Raw genomic sequence first — 14,436 nt, 5'->3', positions numbered from 1 at the left:
GGATTCCTACCTCCCCAAAGACAGGGCATGGGCTCTCAGAAAGCACGAGGGGAACAGGGGTCTGATCCTGTGCTCTCCTCTTGTTGCTGCACCTTTGGGCGCCCCCAGGTCCCATGGAAATGTCCCCAAGAAGCTAGAGCTGGGGGTGTCCAAGCTATTTCTTAACCACAGTGCCGAGAACATCCTGGAGGCCCTGCTAGACCAGGCTTCCAAGCTGGAGAAGCCAGACTGGGGGCGGGGAGTCCTGGGGGAGGGGCCAGTGGCAAGGGCGCCTGCCTCCAGTTTGGAGGTGTGTCTGTACTGGGTAGCAACCAGTGTTCTGGCTGAATAACAGCCCAGGGAAGATGGAGGCACTGGGGGAAGCTGGTAGGGGGAGGAAATAGAGCTGGAAGGTGGGTTTGGGGACTGGGGGCTCCTTTAACTCCCTAGGCTTCAGGCCCTGGGAGTCTTTGGGGGAGGAAGCCATTGGGCCCTATCCACTCCTCCTACCTGCCTCACTCAAGGTGCTGATGTTGTGACTCAGTGTGACCGAGAGCTCGCCGTGCCCAGGGCCCCAGATGCAGACTCCACCCAGAGCTAGGCTGGCCGTGTCAGCATGGAGGCTGGCCTGGCCCTCAAGGCTCCCCGTCTGGGCCTGCAGTCGCCCCCTCAGCTGGAGCTCTCCTGGCAAGGCCTGGCTGCCATTCTGGACAAGGATGCAGGTCACACTGTGCACACTGGTGCTGTTCCCTGCCTTCTCATGCTTGTCCCGCAAGAGGAATCCCAGCACAGCTGAGTCGGCAGTGACCTTGATGGTACCTGCAGAGGATGGAAGAGAGCCCATACAAAGAAGGGGGTCAGCCCAGGGTACTAGGCTGCTTTGGGAAGGAAGGCAAAGAATCCTGGGGCAGGAAGTTCCTAGATCCATGATAAAATTCTAATTCATGTCGGAGAGAGCATATCTGGGAAATGGACCAAATTAAACCACCTCTCCTGCAGGATGCTCCGAGGACCAAGCAAGCTAATTCACAAATAAAAGAGCTTTGGCCAAAAAGCAGCAAGCCTGATAAGGCGTGTCTGTTAACACCAGCGCTGAATCCTGCTCAGGAGAGTCACAGATCAAAGTGACAGAAAGCCCCCATTTTACAGACAACAAAACTGAGACCCAGAAAGCCTCAAGGGGTCCAACCTGGAATTCTACGGAGAGAAAAATTGCTCAGAGGTCTCTTCCACCCACTTGAGAAAAAGATTCCACACCCTTAAGCTAGTCCCACACACCCTTAAGCTAGTCCCATTCCAATACATAACTCATGCATTTAGAGAAATTCTTGCTTTTATCAGAACCATTTACATCTCCTGACCCCACTGGGCTCCAGTAGGGTCTTGACGTGGTTCAAGTGCCCTTATACCTCTCTCCTTTCATTCAAGGTTTGACTCGGAGGTCACCACCTCCAAGAAGCCTTGCTTGGCCTTTCTGCACCCCCAAGCTGGGTTAGACACCCTTGTTCCGTGCTACCAGACATAGAGCTCTTGCTAATCTCTATCACAGAGTCCAGAGCACTTTCTATACAGATGGAAATTTCTCGCAGAATCTTGAAATCATCGTTTTACAAATTCCTTACATTTTAGGGCCCTATGTCACCACGCCCTACAAGATGTTAACCAGTGTGAAATAATGTCAATGGAACAGTGTGGAATCGAGGAATAGACCCATACACAAATTGTCAATTGATTTTTGACAAAAGTGCAAAGGTAACTAACCGGGAAAAGGATAGTCTTTTTAACAAATGTGCTGAATTGTTTGGAAATCCACATGTGAAAAAACTACCGTGAACTTTACCCAAACATATACACAAATTAATTCAAAATTAACCATATAAGAAAAGAGAACCCTCCTACACTGTTGGTGAAAATGTAAACTGGTGCAGCCATTATGGAGAACAGTAAGGAGGTTCTTGAAAAATATAAAAATAGAGTTACCATATGATCCAGCAATTCCACTCCTGGGCATATATCCAGGAAAGATGAAAATTCTAATTCGAAAAGATACATGCACCCCAACGCGCATAGCAGCATTATTTACAATAGCCAAGCCCTGGAGGCAACCTAAGTGCTCATCAACAGATGAATGGATAAAGAAGATGTGGTATAAGAGACGTAGAGGACAAACGTATGGACACCAAGGGGGGAAAGTGGCAGGGGGGGGGGTGGGGGGGTGATGAATTGGGAGATTGGGATTGACATGTATACACTGATGTGTATAAAATAGATAACTAATAAGAACCTGCTGTATAAAAAAATAAATAAAATTCAAAAAAAAAAGATGTGGTACAGATATGCAATGGAATATTACTCAGCCATAAAAAAGGATAAAATATGCCATTGCAGCAGCATGGATGGACCTGGAGATTATCATACTAAGTGGAGTGAGTCAGAGAAAGACAAATATCAATATCATATGAGAGCACTTATATGTGGAATCTAAAATGACTCAAATGAACTTATCTACAAAACAGAAGCAGACTCACAGACATAGAAAACAAACTTATGGTTACCAAAGGGGAAAGGGTGAAGGAGGGATAAATTAGGAATTTGGGATTAACAGATACACACTACTGTATATAAAACAGATAAACAACAAGGTCCTGCTATATAGCACAGGAAACTGTATTCCATATCTTGTAATAACCTATAATGGAAGACAATCTGAAAAAGAATATATATAAAATGAATCACTTTGCTATACACTTGAAACTAACACAACATTGGAAATCAACTGTACTTCAAGAATAGATAAATAAAATTAACCACAGACCTAACTTTAAAACCTAATATCATAACACTTCTAGAAAACAAATGAGGGAAAAATTTGTGGCCTCAGCCAAATATTTCTTATACGCCATCAAAAGCATGATTCACAAAAGAAAAAAAATGATAAATCGGACTTCATCAAAATTTAAAACCTCCACTTTTCAAAAGACACCATTAAAAAAATAAAAAGACATAGATCAGGAGAAGATATTCTCAAAACACATATCTGATAAAGGACTTGTATAAAAGATTCCCAAATTCAATAACAAAAAACAAGCAACTTGATTTTTTAAATGGGCAAAAGGTTTGAATAGACACTTCACCAAAAAAGATTTACAAGTGGCAAATAAGCTGATGAAAAGATGTTCGACAAAATTAGTCATTAGGGAAATGCAAATTAAAACCAAAATGAGATACAACTACAAAAACAATTCGACTGATTCAAAGAAACAAACAAAAAACCCAAAGCCAAAAACTGCCAGTACAGATTGCTAGCGAGGATGCAGAGCAACTAGAACGCTCACACATCGCTGGTGGGAATGGACAATGGTGCTGCTACTCTGGAAACAGTCCAGCAGTTTCCTATAAACATATACTTGCCATACAACCCAGCAATCCCACTCCTAGGTATTCACCCAAGAGAAATGAAACCATATGTTCCCACAAAAACCTATAGACCAATGATTATTGAAGCTTTATTCATAATTGGAAATTATGGGAAACAACTCAAATATCCTTCAGCTGTGAATGGATAAACTGCAGTATATCCATAGAATAGAATATTACTCACCAGTAAAAAGGAAAAAGAACTACTGATACATACAACTTTGATGAACCTCAACCACATTATGTTGGGCAAAAGATCCCATACTCAAAGCTTACGTGTTGTATGATTCCAGTTCATGTGACATCCTGGAATAGCCCAAACCATAGGGACAGACAACATCTCAGTGGTTGCCAGGGACAGGGGATGGGGGAAAGGCTGATGACAGTGAGCAGCAGGAAGGAAATTTTTGGGGTGATGGAACTATTCTGTATCAGGACTGTGTTGGTGGGTACACAACTGTATGAGTTTATCAAAACTTGAAGGGGTTTTCCCCATATGTAAATTGTACCCCAAGAAATTATACCTCAATAATTGCCTTCAAAAATGTGAGCCTCCCTGGTGGCGCAGTGGTTGAGAGTCCGCCTGCCGATGCAGGGGATACAGGTTCGTGCCCCGGTCCGGGAGGATCCCACATGCCACGGAGCGGCTGGGCCCTTGAGCCGTGGCCACTGAGCCTGCGCGTCCGGAGCCTGTGCTCCGCAACGGGAGAGGCCACAACAGTGAGAGGTTCCCATACCGAAAAAAAAAAAAAAAAAAAAAAAGCAACGGGGGACTTCCCTGCTGGTCCAGGGGTTAAGACTCCACCCTTCCCCTGCAGGGGGCCCAGGTTCAATCCCTGGTCAGGGAACTAAGATCTCACATGCTACATGGCATGGCCAAAAAAAAAAGAAGCAATGTGTGTTAAGAGATCAGCATGAGGGTCTGTTAGTTATCAGCTGCAAATGATAAACTTCAGAAAGATGAAGGGGAGACCATCAGTGTAACTCAAAGTAAACTTGAGAAGAACAGCACGCTGCTTGATTGTATCTAAATTTTTTCAAACCCGTGTCATTTGATCTTTAGACAGGTATTTTATTATGCAATTTGGTTTTGCCACAATTTAACCAATTAGGAATTAGGAGGGTCAGTGTTAATATTAAGATTAGAGAATGATACTATTCCCCCAAGGTAGGTGGGAAAGCAGAGTCTTTAGATTCTGAAACACAGGGCCCTGGACAGATGTCCAGCTAGGGTGCTACGGTCAAGGATGCTTGGGCAAAAGATCCCATTTTGTATAATTCTGACTTTTGGAAACTTGTTAATGTTTCACATAATCGAAAAATAAATGCACAAAATCAATAAAGATAGGAGGAACCTGAAAATGGAATACAAACAGAAACCAGTGAACCAATTGTACTTCGAATGATTTACAGCATCACACGGGGTGGGTGGGAGATTAACTCCAACTAACATTTAAACACCGTGTTTGCGGACTTTCCTAGCACAGTGGATAAGACTCCACACTCCCAATGCAGGGGGCCCAGGTTCGACCCCAGGTCAGGGAACTAGATCCCACATGCACGCCGCAACTAAAAGTTCTCATGCCACAACTAAGGAGCCCGCCTGCTGCAACTAAGGAGCCTGTGTGCCGCAACTAAGATCCGGCACAACGAAATAAATAAATAAATAATATTTAAAAATAAATAAACACCGTGTTTAGATTTATACCCTCAGGCCAAAGACAAGAAGAACTCTAAACAAATATTGAATTCTAGTTAAAAGGGTTTATTTCCTCAAAGGTATGGGTTAGTAATTCTGACTACTTTCTATGTATCCTAGGGCTGAAGAAATAACTAAATATGTTGTGAATAATTGGAGCCAGGTTTCTTACTGTTGAAGAAGGGAATAAGAAATATGAAAAGGGGGAAGAAACAGAATGAGCTTTTTGATGATGGATTGGAATTAAGGACTAATGGTTGTAAACTTATTTATCTGTAGATAGACAGATATAGGTGTGTGTGCATGTATGTACACATACATATATTTTCTTGGTCTGTCCATTGAGAAGGCCTAGAAAGACAGATACTTCAGTAGGAGTAAATACACCTAGAACCCAGATCTTAGTTTCTAAATACCGTTTTGCACAAAAAGGAACCAGGAATCCTTGGAGAAATGACTTATTCCATCTCAGGGAAAATACAACATGAGATTGAAACATCTTTTTGGTCATAAAGGAAGGAAGTGGTCAAGGAATGATAGGGACATGTCAAAAGGACACAGGAGAAGTTCTATTTCCATTAATGGTGGAGACACTTAAATGGACCAACCCTCCCAAGGTAACAATTGTACACTCTGGACAAAATATATGAAACAGTTACCTGAAGTGGCTGGAGACTGACCATAAACAGGCAGACAGTGGAGGGGAGTTAAAAAAACTTGAAGGAAAGGACCAGCAATAGTTGAGTTGTATGTTTTTACTCTTTTTTGGTGCCATGCAGGCTGAAGAAAACTCACACAGAAATCTATGGTCTTACTGATTAAAGAATCAAAGAACAGAGTTCAAGGTGGCAATAGCAAATGGAAAGTGAAGTGGGAAATTCCAGAGAGAGCCACATGGGGGAATCCCAAATTCTACCTATAAACTCTCTCCAAAGCTAATCCTTGAACTTCACAAGGGTGGTACAGACTCCAAGCAGACCAGCTAAGATAAAAGAGCTGAAAATTATTTCCACTGCAGCCCACCAGAGGAAAGACAGAGTTTGGATTTTGAGCCCAGCCAAGTTAACTGCATGCTAAAATTTAAAAAAATAACAATACTCTTTAGAGAAATATAAAAGAATCAGAGTCTTAACATCATTCAAAATGTCTAGAATACAATCTCAAATTACTAGACATACAAAGAAATAGGAAAATGTAACCTATATGTAAGAGAAAGGGCAATCATCAAGGGAGATCAACCCCAAGATGACCTAGACATTGGAATTAGCAGATAAGGATTTTAAAACAGCTCTTACAACCATGCTCAAAAATATAAGGAAAATATAAATTAATAAAAAGAGCCTAGTGGTGATTTTAGAACTAAATAAAATACATAAAATCTGTGATTGAAAAGAAATTGTTGGATGGTCTTAACATTTTTATTGGCTGGTGTTTGGAGAAGAAAGATTAAAGAGCCAGTGAACTGGAAGATAGATTGATAGATATCTGAAGAAAAAAGAAAAAAGACTAAAAAGGTCAACAGAGCCTCAGAGATCTGTGGAACAATATAGAAACTTCTAAAGCACATGCATTAGAAATCCCAGGAGGAGAGGACCATGAGAATGGGACAGAAAGAAATCTTTGAAGAAGCAAATATGAAAAACTTCTAAATGTGTTAAGAGATATACATATGCATTTTTAAAATATCCTTCAAGAATCAGGGCAAAATAGAACATTTTCAAATAAATGAAAACTAAGGGAGTTCATTGTTGTAAGCCAGACTTACAAGAAATGCGAAAGGTGATCCTTTTTTTTTTTTTAAATTTTTATTGGAGTATAGCTGCTTTACAATGTTGTGTTAGTTTCTATAAAGGTGATTCTTTATACTGAAGAGAAATGATACCAGAAACTCTAAGTAGAATGTGAAAGAACATACAGAAACATAGTCGAAAGAGCAACAGATAAGTTAACACTGAGTTCTAAAATTTTTTAAAAATCAGCCAAAAGAAGGCAAAAAAAGGGTAACAGAAGAGCAAAAAAATATATGGGAAAGTAGAAAACAAAACAGCAAAATAGTAGACCCAAATCTAATCATATCAATAATTACATTAAAGATAAATCAAGTAAATACCATAATTAAAAGGCAGAGAGGGCTTCCCTGGTGGCGCAGTGGTTGAGAGCCCGCCTGCCGATGCAGGGGACACGGGTTCGTGCCCCGGTCCAGGAAGATCCTACATGCCGCGGAGCAGCTGGGCCCGTGAGCCATGGCCGCTGAGCCTGCGCGTCCGGAGCCTGTGCTCCGCAACGGGAGAGGCCACAACAGTGAGAGGCCCCCGTACCGCAAAAAAAAAAAAAAAAAAAAAAGGGCAGAGATTGTCAGACTAGAAATAAAAGCAAAATCCAACTGCATGTGGGCTACAAGAAATGTACCTCAAATATAGGAAATATATATTTGAAAGAAAAAGCATGGAAAAATATATACAGTACAAATTCCAATAAAAACAAAAGTGGCAACGTTAATATCAGACAAAACAGACTTCAAGACAAAGAACTGCGTGAGAGATAAACAGTCCACTTCACAATGATAAACAGGTCAATTCATCAAGAATGCATAACAATCATATTTGCTTATGCACCTAATACTAGTACATCAACATACATGAAGCAAAAATAGACTGAATGAAAGCAAGAAATAGAGAAATCCACATAGTTGGGAGAGTTTAACACACTTCTCTCATTAATTGATACAATAACCAGACAAAAAAAGTCAGTAAAGATATATAGCAGAGCAATACAACCAAGGACCTTGACTTAACATTTATAGAACATGACACCCAACAACAGCAGAATACCAATTCTTTTTAAGTGCATAAGGTATGTTCACAAGGTAGATATAGACTGGCCCATAAAACAAGTCACAACAAATTTTAAAAGACTTATCCTACAGAAGAGATCCTCTGATCACAATGAAATTAATATTAAAAAGCTATCTAGAAAAATCTCAAATATTTGGATATTAAGCAACATACTTCAAATACATGGGTCAAAGAAGAAATCACAAGTTTGAAAATATTTCAAAATAAATGATAATGAAAACACATGACATAAAAATTTGTGGGATGCAGCTAAAGGAACTTAAGAGGAAAATGTATGGTTTTATATGCTTATATTAGAAAAGAAAAAAGGTCTACAAATCAATGGCTTGAGGATCTGCCATAAATAAACTATAAAAAAAGAGCAAAAGGGTCTTCCCCGGTGCCCCAGTGGTTAAGAATCCGCCTGCCAATGCAGGGGACACAGGTTCGAGCCCTGGTCTGGGAAGATCCCACATGCCGCGGAGCAACTAAGCACATGTGCCACAACTACTGAGCCCGCGCTCTCTAGGGCCTGCGAGCCACAGCTACTGAGCCCACGAGCCACAACTACTGAAGCCCGCGTACTCTACAGCCCATTCTCTGCAACAAGAGAAGCTAGCGCAATGAGAAGCACTCTCACCTCAACAGAGTAGCCCCCACTCGCCGCAACTAGAGAAAGCCCACGTGCGGCAATGAAGACCCAACACTGCCAAAAATAAATAAACTTATTAAAAAAAGAAGAGTAAAGTAAACCCAAATTAAGTGTAAGAAAGGAAATAATAGAGATAATGGCTGAAATCAATGGAATTGAAAAGAGACAAGAGAGAAAATTAACAGATCCAAAATTTGGTTCTTTGAAATGATTAACAAAATTGATGAAATCCAAGTTAGACTAATAAGGAAGAGAGAGAAGAAACACAAGTAACAACTATTAGTGATGAAAGCAAGGGTATCACTATAGATCTTGGATACATGAAAAGGATTATAATACATATAATGAACAACTATGCCAATAAATTTTACTACTTAGTGGAGATGGACAAATTCCTTGAAAAATATAACTTACACAAACTGACACATGATGAAATAGAAAATCTGAATAGCTTTATATATCTATTCATTTTCAAAAAATAAAATTTCCACAGAGAAAAGTCCAGATGGCTTCTCTCCTAGAGTCCATCAGACAATTATGGGAGCATTCACACTAATCTTATATAAACTCTTTCAGAAAACAGAAGGGAAGAAAGTACTTCCCAACTTGTTTTATGAAGTTAGCATACAAAGGGGAAAAATGCTTAACAGTGAAGAAACTTTGCAGACATTACCTTAATCAAGTGATCAAGACTGATGTCACCAGTAGCACTGGGACAAAATGACATCAGCTGGTATTCTGCCAACGAGGCTTTTTTGAAAATAGTCATGAGGAAGCATCTAACAAACCCCAAATGAGGGATATTCTACAAACTTTGAAATATAATCATGAAAGAGAAAGAAATACAGAGGAACTGATCCAGAATAAAAGAGACCAAAGAAACAATACGACTAAATGTAATGCACAATTCAGGATTTTCTTTTACTATAAGGGACATTAATGGGATAACTGGTGGAATCTGAATAAGGTTTGTAGATAACAGCTTTACATAAATGTTAATTTTCTGATTTTGAGAACTGTATTGTGGAATGTAGGAGAGTGTCTATTTTTAGGAAATAAACATTGAACTATTTAGGGGTGAAGAACTATCATGTCTGCAGCTTAGTACAAAACAGTTCAAGAATAAAAAATTTTAGGGACTTCCCTGGCGGTCCAGTGGTTAAGACTCTGTGCTTCCATTGCAGGGGGTGCAGGTTCGATCCCTGGTGGGGGAACTAAGATCCCACATGCCGCATGGCTTGGCCGAAAAAAAACATATGCAAATAATAATGTCTTATACACACACACACACACACACACACACACACACATAGAGGGAGACAGAAAAACAGACAAAGAGAGAGAATAAAAATGATAAAGCAATTGTGATAAATGTCAATAATTGGTGAAGCTAGGTAAAGAGCCTATGGGATTCCTTGTAATATTCTTGCCACTTTTCTGTAAGCCTGAAATCATGTCAAAATAAAAAGTATTAAATGTAGCCACTCTGAAAAACAATATGGAAATTCCTCAAAACGTTAAAAATTGAACTACCATATGATCCAGCAAACCCACTCCTGGGTATTTATCTGAAGAAAATGAAAACAGTAATTAGAAAAGATATATTCACCCTTACGTTCATTGCAGCATTATTTACAATAGCCAAGATATGGAAGCAACCTAACTGTCCATTGATAGATGAATGGATAAAGAAGATGTAGTGTGTGTGTGTATGTCTATATATATATATATAAAATGGAATACTACTCAGCCATAAGAAGAAGGAAATCTTGCCATTTCCGACAACATGGATGGTCCTAGAGGGTATTATGCTAAGTGAAATAAGTCAGACAGAGAAGGACAAAAACTGTATGATTTCACTTATATGTTGAATCTTAAAAAAAGAAACAAATAAGCCAACAAACATAAAATGGAAACTGAGTCACAGATTCAGAGAACAAACAGGTGGTTGCCAGAGGGGAGGCGGGGAGGGGGGGGGAGGAAGAGAGAAATAGGTGAGAGATTAAGAGGCACAAACTCCCAGCTGCGAGATAAATGAGTCACGGGTCTAAAATGCACAATGTGGGGAACAGAGTCGATAACTATGCAATATCTTTGTATGGTGACATATCATAATTAGACATCGTGATCAGTTTGAAACACAGAAATATTGAGTCATTATGTTGTGTAACAGGAATTAACACAGTGTTGTACTTCAATTGTACTTCAAAATTATACTTCAAAAACAAACTCATAGAAAAAGAGATGACTCTTCAATAAATGGTGCTGGAAAAACTGGACAGCTACATGTAGAAGAATGAAATTAGAACATTCTCTAACACCATATACAAAAATAAACTCAAAATGGATTAAAGACCTAAATGTAAGACCAGAAACCATAAAACCCTTAGAGGAAAACACAGGCAGAACACTCTTTGACATAAAGCGTATCAATAGCAATATTTCTTTGGATCTGTCTCCTAAAGCAAAGGAAATAAAAGCAAAAATAAACAAATGGGACCTAATTAAACTTAAAAGCTTTTGCACAGCAAATGAAACCATCGACAAAACAAAAAGACAACCTACTGAATGGGAGAAAATGTTTGCAAATGATACGACTGATAAGGGGTTAATATCCAAAACATATAAAGAGCCCATATAACTCAACATCAAAAAAAAACCCCAAAACCCACAAACAACCCGAGTAAAAAATGGACAGACATTCTTCCAAAGAGGACATGCAGATGGCCAATAGGCACATGAAAAAGACGCTCAACATCATTAACCATCAGGGAAATGCAAATTAAAACCACAATGGATATCACCTCGCATCTGTCAGAATGGCTATCACCAAAAAGAACGAATAACAAATGTTGGCGAGGACATGGAGAAAAGGGAACCCTCCTACGTTGTTGGTGGGAATGTAAATTGGTGCAGCCACTATGGAAAACAGTATGAAGGTTTCTCAAAAAACTAAAAATAGAATGACAATATGACCCAGCAATTCCACTCCTGGGTATATATCCAAAAAAATGAAAACACTAATTCGAAAAGATACATGCACCTCAATGATCATAGCAGCGCTATTTACAATGGCCAGGATATGGAAGCAATTCATCCATCAACAGATGAATGAATAAAGAAGATGTGGTGTATATATACAGTGGAACACTACCCAGCCATAAAAAAGTAATGAAATTTTGCAATTTCCAGCAACATGGATGGACTTGGAGGGTATTATGCTAAGTGAAGTAAGTCAGACAGAGAAAGACAAATACTGTAATGGTATCACCTATACGTGGAATCTAAAAATTAAACAAACTAGTGAATATAACAAAAAAGAAACAGACTCACAGATATAGAGAACAAACTGGTGGTTACCAGTGGGGAGAAGGGAGGGGGGGACGGGCAAGAATGGGGTAGGGGATTAAGAGGTATAAACCATTATGTATAAAATAAAAAAGCTACAAGAATATATTGTACAACACAGGGAATATAGCCAATATTTTATAATAAATATAAATGGAGTATAACCTTTAAAAATTGTGAATCACTGTGTTGTACACCTGTAACTTATATAATATTGTACATCAACTCTACTTCAATTTTTTTAAAAAAGATTAGATTTGTGGTTACCAGAGGTGGGGGATGGGCGGGGATTGGATGAAGGCAATCAAAATGTACAAACTTCTTGGCGGGAATGTAAGTCCGTGCAGCCGCTGTGGAATACAGTATGGAGGTTCCTCAAAAAACTAAAAATAGAACTACCATATGATCTAGCAATCCCACTGCTGGGCATATACCTGGACATAACTCTAATTCAAAAAGATACACGCACCCCTATGTCCATAGCAGCACTATTCACAATAGCCAAGACGTGGAAACAACCTAAATGTCCATCGACAGATGAATGAGTAAAGAAGATGTGGTACATATATACAATGGGATACTCCTCAGCCATAAAAAAAGAATGAAATAATGCCATTTTCAGCACCATGGATGCAACTAGAGATTATCATGCTAAGTGAAGTAAGTCAGAAAGAGAAAGACAAATACCATATGATATCACTTATATGTGGAATCTAAAAGATGACACAAATGAACCTATCTTTGAAACAGAAACAGAATCACAGATATAGAGAACAGATTGGTGGTTGCCAAGGGGGAGGGGGTTGAAAGAGGGATGGAGTGGGAGGTTGGGGTTAGCAGATGCTTTTATATACAGAATGGATAAACAACAAGGTCCTACTGTACAGCACAGAGAACTATATTCAATATCCTATGACAAACCATAATGGAAAAGAATATTTAAAAAAAGAATGTGTATATATGTATAACTGAATCACTTTGCGGTACATCAGTAATTATCACAACATTGTAAATCAAGTATACTTCAAAAAAAAATTTTTTTAAAAGGTACAAACTTCCAGTATGAAGATAAATAAGTACTAGGAAAACAATGTACAACATGATAAATATAATTAACACTGCTCTGTTATATATGAGAGTTGTTAAGAGAATAAATCCTAAGAGTTCTTACCATAAGAAAAAAGTTTCTTTCTATTTCTTTAATTTTGTGTCTATGTGAGATGATGGATGTTCACTAAACTTTGTGATAATCATTTCCTGATGTATGTAAGTCAAATCATTAGGTGGTACACAAACTTATACAGTGCTCCTTGTCAATTACATCTCAATACAACTGGAAGAGAAAAAAGTGTTAGAAAAAATTTGTTTGGGGAACACTGCACCCAACTCTCCTACCTGGATATTTCCAACGTCCATTAGCATGTTAAGGCTCTGACAAGTCCTGCACAAGGAAGCCTGTTTAGTATTTAGAGAGCAGAAGATTCACTTTGTCTGAACGGGTATTAATTTCTGACAGAGGGGTTTCGCCAGTGTGTCAGACACTGGAACAGAGCATCAGTGGACTTGAAAATGTATAGGATTTCATCTACGCTGTGGACCCACGGAAAGTGTTTGCCAGATCCCCACTGTCCATGCCCCGTGGCGTTCCCCAGGCTCTCACCTTCTGTGAGTGTCTCCTTCTGCTTCAGCACACCTGTGAGGGTCAGAAGACGGGGCACGGCTGCCCAGGTGTGCTGGGCTTGGCTCTGCAGGGTCAGGACCTGGCCTCCCCTCTGCTCTTCAGATGCCTTGAGAAAAAGCTGCACTGTGTTCTGGTCTAGCAGTGCCTTGGAAAACAGCCAAATCCTAGGAAGGAAAGTGATGGGGGCATGGAAAACGTTGGCATCTATCCCTGCAGGCAAATGGTATTTTACCTCTTCAAATAAGCAGGCCAGCCCACAAGAGATGCATTCCTGAACCCCACTGTCCAGACCCGTCAAGGGACTGCCTTACTGGCCCTCAGCCCACAGGGATACAGGGTAATAGGGGGTTAAGATCATGGGCCTTGAGGTCAGTCAAACATGAATTCGAATCCCAGGGCTACTGCTCACTCAATGTGTGGCCTTGCACAAGGACATGACCTCCCTGAACCTCAGTCTCGTCTTCTGTAAAGTGGAGGCAAAAATGGAACTACTGATGTTGATGGGCTGACATTGCTAATGAGTTATCGATGTATGTTGTTATGGTGAGGGACAAGGGAAAAAACAGCCCCAGGAAGCCTGCTGTTAAACTTCCTGGAGCATTGGAGCAGGGGACATGGTCCCTATCATCCCTGTGGTATGTTATTGACAGGACACCATAAGAGATACTTCCCTCAAGTACCAAGACCAGGAACAAGGTCAGCCATGCTTTCCTTGGTGAACATTCACACAGGTACGTGAGGGGGCGTGTGTTTTCCCATAAGGAAGGGCACTGTTTGCAAATAATGCCATTGGTTGGTTTCTCTTTTTTGCACTGGCTACTAGGAA

General features: G+C 39.9%; 1 protein-coding gene across 1 annotated transcript in view; it reads right to left on the bottom strand.

The window, feature by feature from the left end:
* Positions 1-14,436, bottom strand: part of LOC112399290 (uncharacterized) — an 89,005-nt gene that overhangs the window by 44,878 nt on the left and 29,691 nt on the right. The window contains exons 16-17 of the mRNA XM_024744364.1: positions 13,590-13,774; positions 490-798 (exon numbers count right to left, since the gene is read on the bottom strand). Coding sequence (XP_024600132.1) covers positions 490-798; positions 13,590-13,774 — 494 coding nt within the window. The remainder of the gene's footprint in view (positions 1-489; positions 799-13,589; positions 13,775-14,436) is intronic.

This window comes from Neophocaena asiaeorientalis, unplaced genomic scaffold (assembly GCF_003031525.2).
Source record: "Neophocaena asiaeorientalis asiaeorientalis breed wild unplaced genomic scaffold, Neophocaena_asiaeorientalis_V1.1 scaffold91, whole genome shotgun sequence".
In the NCBI taxonomy this organism is placed as follows: Eukaryota; Metazoa; Chordata; class Mammalia; order Artiodactyla; family Phocoenidae; genus Neophocaena; species Neophocaena asiaeorientalis.
The sequence above is the reverse complement of the archived record's forward strand: the minus strand, read 5'-3'. Positions and strand labels throughout refer to the sequence as shown.